The following is a 16,678-nucleotide window of genomic DNA, read 5'->3' on the forward strand; positions in this document are numbered from 1 at the left end:
GCCCCCGGTTTGGCACTCCACTTTTGGCCCTTATGCGCCGTTCCTATGAAAAGCACCTGAGTAATGACTTTTCCCTCTCTTTATGACAGGACCTAACAGCTTTACTAATGAAGCTCGGAGGCTCACACACACAACTAGAGCAGCGGATTTGTAGCACACTCCTCTAGAGCTGTGTTTGCTAGCCTAACAGAAACCCAAACAGGAGTGGCATTCTCCTGTGATGGAGATGCAGGTCGACTGACAAACAATAGTCACCTGTTGAATGTCTGCCTGCCTGCCTCCCATGCCAGCCAGTTTTTTATTATTATTATTTAAGAAAGCACAGGGATCCCGTTAGCGGTTACCAAAAAAAATGCGTGCAACCCAGTTGGAAGGTGGTTGGCTCCGGTTGGGCTTAGCCATTTCCTTTGCACGAGGCAAAAGCCCTCATTGGAGGACAGCGAGGCTTTCTCTTGACTGTTTTGACCGAGCAGCCGGGGAAAGGGGGTGTGGCCAGGCGACGGCGCTTCCCCGCGCGGACTGGTTTCTTGCAGAAACAGGAGCTGCAGCCGCCGCCGCTACCATCGGAAATTTTGGACGGACCATGTTCCGAGGAAGCTGGGAACAGCCAGGCAGTTAGCTGCGCGGGCTCGAGCTGGAACTGGTAACGCGCCCCAAGCTGCTGCTGGGGGAGGCCCCTCCCCAGCCCCCCAGAGACGCGTCCACGCCGGGGGGCAACAGCGTTCTCACCACCAGCTTCAGCGCCAGCTCGGTGAGGAGCATCAGTAGTAACACCAGCAGCTCCAGATCCAGCAGCACCATGGATCTCTCCTTTATGGCCGCGCAGGTAATAGGGAGCGGGCGGGTGGGTGGGTGGGTGGGTGGAGGCAGCCCCCTCTGCTGAGTGAGTCAGCCCCCTCTGCTGAGTGAGTCAGCTGATCCTCCCAGATTCCCCCTCTCGCCTCAGCGCTCACTTCCTCGCCATGGCGCTAAATCTCCCCCCCCCCCGAACTTGTTCACTCCCCCACACACACGCCGAATGTGACAGGCGCGGTCAGCCCCAAGTAGCGATCCCTCAGGTGTGTGCTCATTCATTCATTCTTCCTCTTGACTTCAACTGCTGTTGCCGTGAATGATTACTGATCATATGTAAACCGTTTAAATTCTGTGTAGACCTCTTCGAGATTCTGGATGATTAAGCGGTATATAAATCTTGTTCAGTAAACAAAACAAAAAGGAAATAAGGCTTTGGGGACGACGACCTAGAAGCCATGCCTTGCTTGGGGAAGGGAGTGTTGCGTTTGCCCAGTGTTCCGGGTGGATGCTTTGAGAGATGGATTGATTTTTTTTAAAAAAAACACTATTATTTGGTTCGAAGGAGGAGGGAGAGTGGGAAGGCCCATCTCTCTCATTTCGTAAGAAGGTTTCCTCTGAATTTCTAGCCTTGGGGTTTTACGACTTAATAAAATATCTCCAAAAAAGGGGGGGGGAGCGGATAGAGCGGCTTGTGCATGGTTTTTTTTAAAAAAAATGCAACAAGCAAATCTTAATATATTCCTTGAAAAAGAGAGAGGGCTGTCTCTTTCTTGTTCGTCATTTAGATGCACTGGTAATTAATATAATCCACAATTGTAGTTCAGTATGTTTGGAAGCCTGATAAGTGTAGAATTATTTGATTCATGGCTGTAGCATTTCTTGGAGGGTTTTTTCCCCAAAAAATTCTCCAGCCTTCTCCTTGGGAATACCTTTATGTGTATAAAACATATAACAACACAATAGCATGTCTGCTTAGAGTAAGCCCCACTGAGTTCAGTGGGGCTTATTCCTAGGTAAATTTGCATACAATAGAGTTACAGTCTTTTACAAACACTTACCGGCTGGGAGTGAGTCCCAGCATAGATTCGCATTGCTCTGTGCCTGATCCATCCCACAGAGCTGTCCAGGCAGCCATGATGGCTGCAAATGATGAGAGTTGTAGTCCAAAATACAAGGGCACCATTTGGCAAAAGGCTGATCTACTGTTAGATCAGCTTTTCCCAATCTTTGGATCTCCAGGTGTTGGACTACAACTCCCATCAACCTCAGCCAGCATGGCTAACGATCAGATATGATGGGAGATGTAGTCCAGCAACATCTGGGGACCCAAAGGTTGGGAAAAGCTGAGTTAGATCTGTGATTAGCAGTAAATTACCAAGGATATCTGACTCACAATTGTTTAATGACAGCAACAATCCATCAAACTCCCCTCCCAAGTTAAGCTGTTGAGATGGGGGTGGGTGGAACTCCAGGGAAAACAAAGAATGGATTTTTGCATGAAAGGACTGTGATCTCTGGTCTAGTGCTGAAAGCACCAATAATGCCCTGCTGGTTGCTATCTAGGTGTCAGGCAGTTTGTGCGTTTTGCAAAGCTCTGAGCTTATGTCAGATGATTTCATGTTAAATTTAATTAGTTTGCATTAAGGAGAGAGGAAATATTAGTCTTGTGGTAATTCTGTCAGACTTTTTTCTGACAATGCCCATCTTGTCTCTTAGAAATGGATAAAAAAACCCAGTGGTGAAATAACCACCCAGTTTTATAGTTACACTTTACATGATGTATTTTAGTAACAGTGGGAGTTGAAACAATGTGATTGTTTTGAATTGTAGCTCACCAGTAGAGTGTCTGCTTTATGTGCAAAAGGAGGACATGGCCATCAATAGCCACTAGTCACAATGGCTATGTACTGCCTCCACTGTTGGAAGCAGCATGCCCCTGAATGCCAGTTGCTGGGACTCACAAGTGGGGAGAGTAGTCTTATGCTTAGGTCCTGTGTGGGGGCTTCCCAGAGTCATAAGAACATAAGAAGAGCCTGCTGGATCAGGCCAGTGGCCCATCTAGTCCAGCATCCTGTTCTCACAGTGGCCAACCAGGTGCCTGGGGGAAGCCTGGGGAAAACCCGAGTGCAGGAACACTCTCCCCTCCTGTGGCCCCCGGCAACTGGTTTTCAGAAGCATGCTGCCTCCGACTAGGGTGGCAGAGCACAGCCATCATGGCCAGTCATCTGGTTGGCCACTGTGTGTACAGGATGCTAGACTAGATGGACCACTGGCCTGATCCACCAGGCTGTTCTGATGTTCTCGTGTCCCACATTGAATCCTCAGCATCTCTAAGCAGGGCTGAGAGAGACCCCTGCCTGAAACCCTGGAAACTTGCCATCAGTCAGTATTGAGCTAGATGGACCAATTGTCTAACTCAGTATAAGGCAACTTCCTATATTCCTTAAATTGTACTCCATTTATGTACTCAACTGTATGCTTATCAGACCCTCTCTTGGTTCTGTATGTGTACTGCTCTGATAAAAATCTGAGATGGTTTCTTCATATAAGAACAGTGTGTGTTTGCAGTGTTATGAAAATGCAGTTGCTATTTGTTTTGCCCAACACGTTGTATATATTTATGATAAAATAATTCTAATATTTTTAATCTAACCAGGGAATGATGTGAACTTCAGAGTCTGGATGCAAGCATGAACGTCCTTCAATACTGAGTCATTTGCTTTCCATTTACACTGTTGCAGTGGTCAGTTCGTGAGGGCACTGAACTGATGTAGCTGACGCAGGAATCAGTATAGCTTGCTTTCATACAGTCTTCTGTCGCATTGAATTGCTTTGATAGGAATGTCAGCGGGACCTGCAACAAAATGTTGCAGTACAGAGTGTTGCTCCTGAAGGATTATTTGTTCCATTACAACCCCATACCCTGCTTGTTATTTCTCCCTCCCCTAGCTGTCAGTATTAAATAGCCACTCAGCATGCTTAATCCTTATTGTGCTGTTTTCCCACCCTGCTACCACCCTTAATCTTGTTCTAAAGATTGGTTGTACTTTTTCAAACCTTGATGTTCCTGCTGATTGTGCATGAATAGTGACATTCTACAAAAAGATCAGCAGTGGCAGAACGTGGATGTGATTACCAATAGAACCATCTGGGCAAGGGCCGTGCTATTTCAGTGTTTGTATAATGCTGGTTATAATTCTAAAAACGAGAGATGCCAGGTCTTACTCTTTGACACAAGTCCCTTTAATCCCATCTTCTTAAAAGGCAGAGAGGCACTGATTATCTTTGATGTTCTAGACTTGAGCATTGACTTTCAAAACAATTTCCATGGCTGAGATGTGGTTCAGGTTAAGCTCTGTTGTGCAGCACTTTGAACTAAATAAATGATAGAACATAAGAAGAGCCCTGCTGGAGTAGGCCAGTGGCTCATCTAGTCCAGCATCCTGTTTTCGCAATGGTCACCCAGATGCCTATGGAAAGCCTGCCAGAAGGACCTGAGAGCAACAGTGCTCTCCCCACTTGTGATTCCCCAGCTACTCGTATTCAGAATCCTCCAACAATGGGGGTAGAATATAGCCACCATGGCAGGTAGCCATTGATAGCCTTATACTCCACAAATTTGTCTAATCTCTTTTAAAGCCATCCAAGTTGGTGGGAGGGATGGGCAAGAAATTTGATTCAGTTCACATTTCAAGCCAAATCTATCAAACTTTTGCTTTCCAGAACAATATGAGAACTGAAACACAGCCATCCTTCAAAATTTGCACTTTCTTGAATTTTGCAAAGCAATTTGCCAACCAATGTTTACAAAAATGCATATATTAAGGGGAACGTATGCATAAAAATGAACATAGGAGTGGAAATAAGATTAGAAAAATGAGAAACTGAAAGAACCAAAATTGACAGGTCTTTCCATCCCTACTTGGTGGCCATGACTAGAACTGAGATTGATGGCCATCACTGCTTCTTGTGGGAGCAAATACCATAGTTTATCTGTGCACGAGTGAAGAAGTTCTTCCTTTTTTTCTGTCTTGAATCTTTCAACATTCAGCTTCCTTGTGTGCCCCCAGGTTCCAGTATTATATGAGAGGGAGAAAAATGTATCTCTTTTATCTGTTTTCTCCATACCATGCTTACTTTTATAGATCTCTATCATGCCCCCCACTTTGTTGTTATGTGCCTTCAAGTTGATTACGACTTATGGCGACCCTATGAACAGTGACCTCCAAGAACATCTGTCACGAACCACCCTGTTCAGATCTTGTAAGTTCAGGTCTGTGGCCCACTTACTCGCCTTTCATCCAAACTAGAAAGCCCCAAAGGTCTTTCCTCATCAAGGAGTTGTCCCAGCCTCTTGATAATTTTGGTTGTCTTTTTCTGTCTTAAAATTGAAATAGTAGCATTGCCTGAAAGAAAGACACTGGAAGGATTCTCAGCTCAATAGTAGAGTATATGCTTTGCATGCAGAAGATTCCAGGTTCGATCCCTGCCTTCTCCATTCTTTTTTTTTAAATCACCATAGCTATGAAATATCCCTGCCTGATGCCTTCGGGAGCCACTGCCAATCAGAGATAAGGAAGTTTTGAAGAGGCTGACGTTTACAAATTGCTATATGAAATGTACACACTAATGTGAACATCAGAACTTGATATTTTGATTTCTCCACGTGCTGTGACACAATTCTTGGCAGTCTAAATATATCAAAATGTGCATTTTAGTATGTATGTTGAGATTAAAATAAATATTAACATATGTAGTTAAGTACATATGTAGTTTTTAAAAATCACATAATAATGTGGGGATGTAACAGAACTAAGGGTAAAAATTTATGACAAGTGACATGGGCTGGAAATAGATTCAGCTATCTCTAATCAGAACAGATATGGCAGGTGTGGGGAGCATTTGGCCCTCCAAATGTTGCTGAACTACAACTCCCATCATCCCTGGCCATTGGCTATGCTTGCTGAGGCTGAAGGGACTTGTAGTTCAGCAACACCAGAAGGGTCAAAAGTTTCCTATGCCTGAGATTATACAGCCACAAGAGTAGCTGTATGCTATAGCCAGCATGGATTTTTTGTATTCCGCAATGTTAAATTGAAAATACCCCCATGCTATTCTGATGTTTCCCATAAGCTTATTTCAAAACAGAACCTTACAAGTCTTACAGTCCTGAACTCAGAAACGCTTGCTTAACAACCCTCTAAATTTTCATGGCGATACACAAAACAGTCAGAGAGAATCGAGAGTTCAAAGTCTAAGAAGAGAGAAAAAAAACTCCAGAGCCCTTTTGAACTTTTTTCTGTCAGAGTTCTCATAATCTGTTGAAATTCATTACAAATCAGACATGTACACAAAGTACCTGGAGTCCTATTATTGACCTTGCCCCATACTCTGACCTTCATCTTCTGCAGTTTAAAAGTTAAAAAAATGCCTGGCTGATTTTTAATTAATTTTAGAAAATTTGGCTGGAACTGTGATAATTTTGGGCATGCTCAGTAAGAACCAACTGACAGTGTTCTAAAAGCCAGACCCACAGCTGCTTGGCTAATCAGGGGGCCACACCCACACCAGACTTTGATTTCACTTGAGACAGTCATGGCTTCCCTCAGAGAATCCTGGGAATTGTAGTTTGTGAAGTGTGCTGAGAGGAGACTCCTGTTCCACTGAGAGAACTCCAGCAACCAGACTGGTTTAACAGTCAGCCACTCTGATTGAAGGTCTGTGAGGGGAACAGGGCATCTCCTAGCAACTCTCAGCACCCTTCACTAACTACACTTCCCAGGATTCTTTGAGAAAAGCCATGACTGTCCAAAGTCAAATAAAGGCCTGATGTGGATGTGGCCAGTGACAGCTTTGGTTTAAATTTGGGTGGGAGGCTACATGTGCCTGCTGTAGAATAAAAAGGTGGGGGAAACGCTGAAAAGCAGTGATACTGTTCTCACTGTTTTCCTTTTGGAAAGGAAAGGGGCTTCCCCTCTGCCCAGTGCCCACCCACCCAATCTCCTCCTCTCCCCCTCCTCCTACCCTCCCTGCCCCTTCCCCATGTCAGTGTTGGACTACAACCTGGGAGGCCAGGGTTCAAATCCCCACACAGCCATGAAGCTCACTGGGTGACCTTGGGCCAGTCACTGCCTCTCAGCCTCAGAGGAAGGCAATGGTAAAACCACCTCTGAATACCGTTTACCATGAAAACCCTATTCATAGGGTCGCCATAAGTTGGGGTCGACTTGAAGTCAGTCCATTTCTATTTTCAAACATGATTGCACAGAAATAAATCCCATTCAACTCAAAAAGTATGCAGCTGATCAAACTCACCCTCCCTTCTCCTTCCTCCTATCCCCTCCCTTTTGCCCCTTCCCTCCCCATTCCAATCCCCTCATTCCCTCCTTCTTCCCATGGTCAGTTTTACCTATCTTAAGCATGATTGCATGGGGTAAATACCACTGAACTCTAAGCATGAAAATGATCAAGCCTGCCTTTCCCCTCTCCTCTCCCTTCTTCCTCCCCTCCTCTTCCTTCTTCCTCCTCCCCTGCCCACTCCAGCCCTCCTTCCCTCCCTCCCCTGTCAATTTTTCCTATCTTAAGTAACTGACCATGATTGCATGGGAGTAAATACCACTGAACTCTAAGCATGCAAATGATCAAGCCTGCCCTCCCCTCCCCCTTCCTTTGCCCCCCTCCAATCCGCTCCTTCCCCCTCCTCTGCCCCTTGGTCAGTTTTTAAGTTAAAAAAAGGAAATGGACTGCCTTCAAGTCGACCCCAACTTATGGCGACCCTATGAATAGGGTTTTCATGGTAAACGGTATTCAGAGGTGGTTTTACCATTGCCTTCCTCTGAGGCTGAGAGGCAGTGACTGGCCCAAGGTCAGTTTTACCTATCCTAACCATGATTGCATAGGAGTAAATCCCATTGAACTCAATAAGCATGCAAATGATCAGACCTGCCTTTCCCCTCCTTCCCCTCTCCCTCCTCCCCTCCTTCCTCTTCCCCTGCCCACTCCAGCCCTCCTTCCCTCTCCCCCCCCCGGTCAATTTTTCCTATCCCAAGCATGATTGCACAGGAGTAAATAAACATGCAAATGATCAAACCTGTCATCCTTCCCTTCCTGTCTGCTCCCATCCTCCTCCCCTCTGCCCTTCCTCCCCCCCTCCCTCCCCATCCCCTGTGGTCAGTTTCACCTATCCTAAGCATGATTGCAGGGGAGTAAATCCCACTGAATTCAATAAACATGCAAATGATCAATCCATTCTCAGCAAACTTGCACAGGATCCCATTTCTTACCTCCTGGATTAAAAAGCAGAGAAATTCACTAATAGGCAAAAAACCCGTTCAGTTTAAGAACGTACCTATAGCTCACAGATATTTCTATCAAACTTTAAAAAGCAGGGAAATTGGGCAGCTAGAGTGAATGCACCAGGGGAGCAGGAGACCTGATCTCCCGTCTGAGATATTGGAGTGCCCTACACATTTGTGAAAATACAAACACAATTTGGGCTGGTCTTTCATAGTCCAATCCACTTGCTGTGTAGCTTGGAAGAATGTAGGAACATGGGTGGCATGGAATATACAGTGCCTTGCAAAAGTATTCAGACCCGTGACCAATGCTCTCATATTACTGAGTGTGGCTTGCAAATACTAAAATTAATAAATAAATATAATCAAAATGGAAATGGGCTGCCTTCAAGTCGATCCCGACTTATGGCGACCCTATGAATAGGGTTTTCATGTAAGCGGTATTCAGAGGGGGTTTACCATTGCCTTCCTCTGAGGCTGAGAGGCAGTGACTGGCCCAAGGTCACCCAGTGAGCTTCATGGCTGTGTGGGGATTTGAACCCTGGCCTCCCAGGTTGTAGTCCAGCACCTTAACCACTACACCACACTGGCTCTCAAATTTAGTCTATGCAGCTAAAAAAGTTGAAACTGCCAAGCTTGCCTGATAATGGCAGTGGTCATTTATTCACTGGGCAAGCACTGGGAAATTCTCCCCATGTTGGTGGTGGCACGTGATGGTTGGCCAAATCATATACAAAATGCATACACTAGGACTGAAAATAACATACAAAAATGCATTGTTTTAGGGGGGCTTGCTGTGCAAAAATGAATATATAAGGAACATTGCATACAAAAAAGCGTTAAGAGAAAATAGCAGTAAAATGCTGATGAATTTTGGTGAGGACTTTTTTTAAAAAATCGCAAATGGTTGTGGGAATGTGGAGAACTGTATTTAAGATTAGAAAAATGAGAAACTGAAATTGACATATTTGCCCTTCCCTAGTCCAGAGATTGTAAAATTACCAAATTGCACCACTGTAGTGGACATAGCTTTCTGTGTCATGCCAGAACCCTCCACCCTGCTGCCATACAGGGGCCATTGTTGGGGGATCCCCTGTACAGCCCTAATTTCCCCAATGGATTATTAGAATGCTTTGACTGAATCATCCCCTTAGGTGGCCCTGTAAGACAGTTAAGTCCAGAGTCTAAAATTACCTAACTGAACCACTGGACATAGCCCGGTTTGCTTTAAGCAGCATGCTGCAAAGAGGTTTTATATGATCTACCGCTGCATGAGTAGGCAGTGTTATGTCTGTTTAATACCATCCCTCCCCTTTTTGGCAGAAAGATGTATCCACTGTGGATGGTGCAGTAGATTGCTGTGTATTTAGTCAAGAAAGTCTGGAGCTATTGGCATTCTGTCAAATGGAACAGACACACATATCATGCACATCAGTTCAGTTACATCATGGGACCGTTGTTTTTAAGTGGCTACTCCATTGCAAATTGTTAAAAAAAAAAAGCATGCCTGCTGATAAGGTTTGTTATCTACATCCAGCAAGGTCTAGTTCTTGATAATTAGTTTCAACTATTTTTTTTTTTACAAAAAGACATCCCAATCATAATTCTAGAAGTCAGTCAGTCTAAAGTGGGACTACTCTTCTACCTGCTTGATGGTTGATTTTCAAGTAATAGTGCCATTTGACAACCCCTATTCAGATCCTTGGAAGTGAAATGCAGTGATGTGGAAAATTAGAACCATCTCGCCACTAAGTTCAGCAATGACAAAATGTGTTAACACAGGCTTGGCTTGCATGTGAAATGTTTCATGGCACAAAACCCCTTTGAAAAATGTGGAATACTGTCCTTCAACGCTAGGTTGGATCCATCAAAACCTCCAGCTGTCATATCCATTAGGTCCTTGGTGAATGTGATGTACGATAGCACAAAGATGGAAGCACTGTTGGTGGCATAACACTATCCAACCTGTGCTTTGGAGAGAGGTTTAGCATTGTCAAAGAGTATCCTTTGAGGCAATATACTGTCTAGCCAGATAACCTTGGATGAATAGCATTAGCTGTATCCTCTCTTATATATGTTCAAGACTAAACTGTAGTTGCATTGGTATTAATTGCACTGCTGTAATATAGTGATGCAGAATGCGATAGGGCCATAGCTCAGTGGCAGAGCACATTCTTTGCATGCAGAAGACCTCATGTTTAATCTCTGGCATCTCCAGATAGGGCTGGGAAAGACCCCTGTCTGAAACCCTACTACTTTCCTAGTCATTTTCTTGGGGTTCTTCACAGGTCATGAACTTTTTCAGCCTCCTGAAATAGGAGTATGATTCCCAGATTTTACAAGCTAGGTTCCTGCTTGCACTGGGAGCCCCTCTTTATGAGTCTGCTAGGGTGATGGAAGCAAGGGCAAAAGTACACCACACACTCGTCGCCCAGAGTGACGGGTTAACCAGCCAGATGGGCGACTAAGAAATCCAATAAATAAATAAATAAAATACCCCTTGGTGTGAGGCAACCTAGCTTGTTTGATTGCCCTCCTCCCACCCCAAAAGAACCCTGTCCAATTGGGAAGCAGTTGGGAAGAGAGGGCAGGATCAGAAGAACCTCTGTCCTCTGTTCTGCTCTCTGGGACTTTCTAAGTTGGACTTCCTGGAACTGAGCAATGAGATTTCCAGACTACACAAAGCATTTTACCCTTGGGTGATGTAATTGCAAGTGTAATTCCTTACTTTCTCTCCTTCCACCTTAAAAAAGAGAAAATGGAGAGCCACAAAAAAAATTAAATTGCTAACTTTCCTAAGCTGTGCCCTTGTAGGAGAATAGCAACATTCTTGCAATAGCATGCATTGTTTTTCTTGGGATGTTGATGCAATAGACTTGCCTCTTGAATGCTCTGCAACATTCTTGCAATAGCATGCATTGTTTTTCTTGGGATGTTGATGCAATAGACTTGCCTCTTGAATGCTCTGCCACATGGGTGGGAAACCTGTGGCCCTCTAGATGTTGTTGAGCGTCAACGCCCATTATCTCTGACCTTTGGCCATTCTGGCTGGAGCTGATGGGGAGCTGGGAGCCCAACAAAATCTGGAAGGCAACAGGGACATGATGGCTGATTTAGCTATTAGGTCCACTTCATATAGCCCTGTGCATGGGTTTGGCAGATTTTAATCATGACAACCCAATCCTTCATTTTCTAGAGTTGTGATGCCATTTTTTCACACACCCACTTTGCTATGCAGAGCTGCTCCACATATGTGGTTGTGCTGCAAGTTTAGTTTGTGCAATCGCTTCAACCTATGCTTTTAGTTACCACTCCTCACCCCAGTTTAAATCCTGGTCTGCTAGAGTGATAATGAGCATTAAAAGGCAAGTGAGGATGTGACTAAAGCAGATGTTTTCAGCATTGCTATCACCTGTGAAATGACCTATTAGTGGAATAGATTTGCCAAAAAAAGAGAAACAAAAAATTTGTCGTTTTACAACTTTTTAAGTTTCACACCATAGATTGAATGTACCTTGGAAATTGACAGATGGCTGGGACACTGAACTTGGAAATTTTAATGACAGATTTAATGGCTAAGGTGAGACAGATGGCATGCTGTCCTGGCAAGGGTGTGCAGAGATGGAAGGACAGGAATCAGCCAATTGAAACTTCTGCTGAAAACCCCTTGCCTTCCTCTGCAGACCTTCAGATTTGCACAGAGAATGCCCTGTGTGCAGCAATGTGTGTGTGTGTGTGCATGTGCAGACAGGTGCTTTTTTGGAGACTCCATATAATACTGAGACATCCCTCAATATTTATATAGAGAGGGTCAGAATAGAATTTCAGGCAATATTTGTGACATACTGGAAATAAGTTAAAAACAACAGAATCAATAAAACCTAGAAACAAAAACACCATAAATACAAATGAAGGGCAGGTATACAGGTCCTGCCCACTAGAAGAGGTCATTGGTAGCCAAGACCCCACACATCAAGGACGACATGCCTTGGTAAAAAGGAAGGTCTTTGCCTGGCACCTAAAGATAGATAAAGATGGTGCCAGACATGCGTCCCTGGTGAGAGCATTCAACAGCCTGCGGGTCACCATTGAAATGATCCTTTCTTGTGTTGCCACCCTCTGAGCCGCCCATGGAGAAGCACATGAAGAAGAGCCTCCAGTGATGATTGTAGGGTATGGGTTGATATGGGGAAAGGTAGTCCTTGAGGTATTGGAGTCCTGAGTCACACAAGGCTTTATAGGTCAAAACCTATAAAGCCTGGAAGCTTGGGTTTGGATTGCACTGTTAGAGTTCTAAGCAGGTACATTTTCATGTAAAGCCTGGAAACTTAACTGGTAGCCAGTGCAGTCATGTCAGAGTTGGTGTGATATGTTCAGACCAATTTATCTTGGTCAACAATATGGCTGCCAAATTCTGCACCTACCTGCAGCTTCCGAACCATCTTCAAAGGCATCCCCATGTATAATGCATTGCAGTAGTGTAACCTAGAGGTTACCAGAGCATAGACAGCAGAAGTTAGGCTGTCCCTGTCCCGATGGGGGGGCACACCTGGGCCATGAGCAGAAGCTGTTGGAAGGGACTCTGCGCCACAGAGGCCACTTCAGCCATTATTGCTGAGTAATGGATCTAGGAGTACCCCAAAAGTACGAACCTGCTCCTTCAGAGTGAGTGTAACCCTATCCAGAGTGGACCACATCCTATACATCCAGTTTAGGGAACCACTCACAACAGGGCCTTAAAAAGAGGGGGGGGAATGGGCTGGAGATCTGATTCCTGACACAAACTCAGACCCTTTTGGCCACCTTTTAACAATGCTCCTATACAAAGTCAGGCCATTGATCTATCTAGCTCAGAGTTTTCTATACTGGCTGGTGCCCATTCTCCAGGTTGGGTGCCTGGAAGATTGAATCTGGGACCTTTTGCATGCAAAAACACGTGCCCTACCACTGAGTCAAAGTCCTTCCAAGCCCTCAGTGTGAAGGATCTATATTACCATAATAAAAAAGTTGAAACTGTCAATATTGAAACTGGTATGCATTCACTGTTATTAATGAACTTATGAAACAAGTTTTTCTGCAGAAAAAGAAAAGCATTGGAAATTTTTCTGTGAAAACTTTCCCTACATGGATGGTGGCATGTTATTTATCTGATTTCTTACTCACTCTTCACTTTAAGGTTCCAGGGCAGGTTACAATAATTTAAAATTCAATATTAAAAACAATTTAACACAAATCACAATCCCCGGAATAGGTAAAAGGTAAAGGTACTGCCTTCAAGTCAATTCTGAGGCAGTGACTGGCCCAAGGTCACCCAGTGAGCTTCATGGCTATGTGGGGATTCGAACCCTGGTCTCCTGAAAATGTATATCTCAGGTGTCAAAGGCCAGGGCAAGGATGGTGGTGGTCTGTTTTTCATAGGATGGTCCTATCTTTACAAAAGGCCTTCCTGCAGAGGTGTGTCTATCTCCCTTGTTATCAACATTCAGGAAGAACTTTTAAAAACTCCTGTTTACACAGGTATTTGAAACTGTTTGTGGTAATCTTGAAATTACTAGCAGTGAAGGTATGCAGTTGTTTTTAAACATTCTTAATTGTTTTTAGGTGTTTTTATTTTATTTTAAATTGTATTGCTTTAACTTTTTGGTGTTTGCCACCCAGGGCTGCTTTGGGAGGAAGGGTGGGATAGAAATGTCATCAATCAATACATATAAATAACTGTGTTGGTGACTCCCTGGGTGCCATACTGCACTATGTGTGCAACCTCCTGGCCCATCTTCACCCCTGAAATCCATTAGTAAGCACATGTGTGTTGTATCCAAATAAGTCGTGCTCAGAGTAGGCCCGCTGAAGTCAAGACATGACTAACTTGAGTCCATTGATTTTCTGTGAGTCTAATTTGAATGTGACTTAATTGGACATAATCCTGTGTGTCTGGGCTATAGGGAGATTTTCAGTCTTCAGCTTGTACATCTCCTAGACTGGGCTGTCATGAAAACACTCTGAAAGGTAGATTCTGGTTGGATGACAGCAGAATGCTAATACATGCAGTCAAATTAAATGGCGGGGAACCATAACTTCAGAATAAAGGAAACGCTGCCTTTTCCCCAGACATTCCAAGCAGGATAAGTGCAAAAGTGTCCCAGCCTAACCCTTCGGTCACTGGTATGCAGTAAGGTTGTGGCACCACCTCAGTGATGTCCTCCTTTTTATTTATTAATGACATTTCTACCCTATCTTATTTATAAACCACTTTGCAGCCAGCAGCCATCAAAATGATGGATAACAGGATGTTGTTGTTATGTGCCTCCAAGTCAACCACGACTTATGGCGATCCTGTGAATCAGTGACCTCCAAGAGCATCTGTTGTGAACCACCCTGTTCAGATCTTGTAAGTTCAGGTCTGTGGCTTCCTTGATGGAATCAATCCATCTCTTGTTTGGCCTTCCTCTTTTTCTACTCCCTTCTGTTTTTCCCAGCGTTATTGTCTTTTCTAATGAATCATGTCTTCTCATTATGTGTCCAAAGTATGATAACCTCAGTTTCATCATTTTAGCTAAGATAAAGTCCAAACAAAAATACAAATTCTAAAAACAGTTAAAACCATGCCTACAAGCTCTAAAAGCGTTCTTACAGACTCTACAACTAACCTTAATATTCCTTATATCTGTAGGGGTTTTAATATTCCATAAATGACTGGATCACATCTCTGAAAGCCTTCTCAAACAAAAACCTCAGTAGCCACCAGGATGCTGAATGCCTAATTTCAGCTGGTAATTGAGTCCAAAGGGCTGCAACTGTAGTACTCAAGGCCTGGTTCCAAATGAAGCACACCTCTGGGGTATGTGATACTCTCAGCAGTACCCCTTCTGAAGTGTGTACTTCTCCTGCAGGGATATACGGAGTGAGGTAGTCACTTAAGGATTTATGAGATGAGAGGGTCTCCCCCCCCCAAGAGCTGAAGACAGCATGCATGGTCTCCTCTTCCTATCCCCACCTACCCCCCTGCTTTATTCTTGCGACAATCCTGTGAGAGAGATTCATCTCGGAGAACATGGCTGGCCAGCCAGTGAGCTTCAAGGGGAGGCGGGATTTGAACCTGGGTTTCCCTGGTCCCTCTAACCACTATACCCCACTCACTCTGGAATGACTGGAAGCTGTTGTAGAAAGCAAGCACAACCCATTTGCAACACCTGTCTAACAGGTTGGCATTTTAGTTCTACAAACTGACATTTTGACCAGTTTGAATCATTCAGTCAGTTGCATCTGTGCTATGTGGGTGTTTGCTGACCATATTTTAATTGGAGAATGCACAAGCCAAGTTCTTGTGTTAAAATAACAACTGTTGTGGCTGTCTGTATTGAAAGGAGCAGGCCTTGCTTCTGTGTGGGAAGGAGCTATCCGTCTTTCAGTCGCTGTGTTGGCTGTTTTGAATCTCTGCAGCTGTGTAGGGAGCTGTGTTTACAGCAGCACCATGGCAGATGGCTTGGAAAAAAATCAACAGGGCCATGCAGAAGCATTTTACAGAGCAATCCTCAGCATAGGAAGCTGGAGGAATTTACACCAGCTTATGTTACCTTGGCACAGTCATTAACAGAAATGGAGACAATAGTCAAGAAATCAGAAGAAGGCTAGGACTGGGGAGGGCAGCTATGAGAGAACTAGAAGAGGTCCTCAAATGCAAAGATGTATGCAAAGTGGGGGGGAAATTTGAGAAAAATCAACTCATTTGAAATGTGTTGGAGGAGAGTTTTGTGCATACCATGGACTGCGAAAAAGACAAATAATTGGATGTTAGAACAAATTAAACCAGAACTGTCACTAGAAGCTACAATGATGAAACTGAGGTTATCATACTCTGGACACATCATGAGAAGACATGATTCACTAGAAAAGACAATAAAAAGGTAAAGGTGTCCCCACACTTGTAGTGCGAGTCATTTCTGACTCTTAGGGTGATGTCTTGCGACGTTTACTAGGCAGACCGTATATATGGGGTGGGATTGCCAGTTCCTTCCCCGGCCTTTCTTTACCCCCCAGCATATGCCGGGTACTCATTTTACTGATCATGGATGAATGGAAGGCTGAGTGGACCTCGACCCCTTTTACCGGAGATTCAACTTCCTCCTTCCATTGGAATCGAACTCTGGCCGTGAGCAGAGCTTTGGCTGCGTTACCGCCGCTTACCACTCTGCGCCATGGAGCGGGTCTTGGAAAAGATAATAATGCTGGGAAAAACAGAAGGGGGGGTAGAAAAAGAGGAAGGCCAAACAAGAGATGGATTGATTCCATAAAGGAAGCCACAGACCTGAACTTACAAGATCTGAACAGGGTGGTTCATGACAGGTGCTCTTGGAGGTCACTGATTCATAGGGTTGCCATAAGTCGTAATCGACTTGAAGGCACACAACAACAACAAATATGTTAAGCCTGAGTAAGTTACTCCTACTCCAAACACCCTTGAAGAGCGGGGCTGCTGCCAGCTGAGCCAGCCTGAGCCTGGCAGAGTAAAAACAAGCCTTTAAAATAGAGTTTGACTTCCACCACTCTTTTTTGCCAGCATACATTGCGCTGGGCTGCCGGGTCAAGTG

At 44.4% G+C, this 16,678-nt stretch overlaps 1 protein-coding gene across 1 annotated transcript in view; it reads left to right on the plus strand.

The window, feature by feature from the left end:
* Nucleotides 1-455: 455 nt before the first annotated feature.
* Nucleotides 456-16,678, plus strand: part of C2H14orf132 (chromosome 2 C14orf132 homolog) — a 38,675-nt gene continuing 22,452 nt past the window's right edge. Inside the window, exon 1 of the mRNA XM_061613269.1 lies at nt 456-826. Within this exon, the coding sequence (XP_061469253.1) occupies nt 800-826 (27 nt within the window). The 5' untranslated portion in view covers nt 456-799. The remainder of the gene's footprint in view (nt 827-16,678) is intronic.

This window comes from Rhineura floridana, chromosome 2 (genome assembly GCF_030035675.1).
Source record: "Rhineura floridana isolate rRhiFlo1 chromosome 2, rRhiFlo1.hap2, whole genome shotgun sequence".
Taxonomy (NCBI): domain Eukaryota; kingdom Metazoa; phylum Chordata; class Lepidosauria; order Squamata; family Rhineuridae; genus Rhineura; species Rhineura floridana.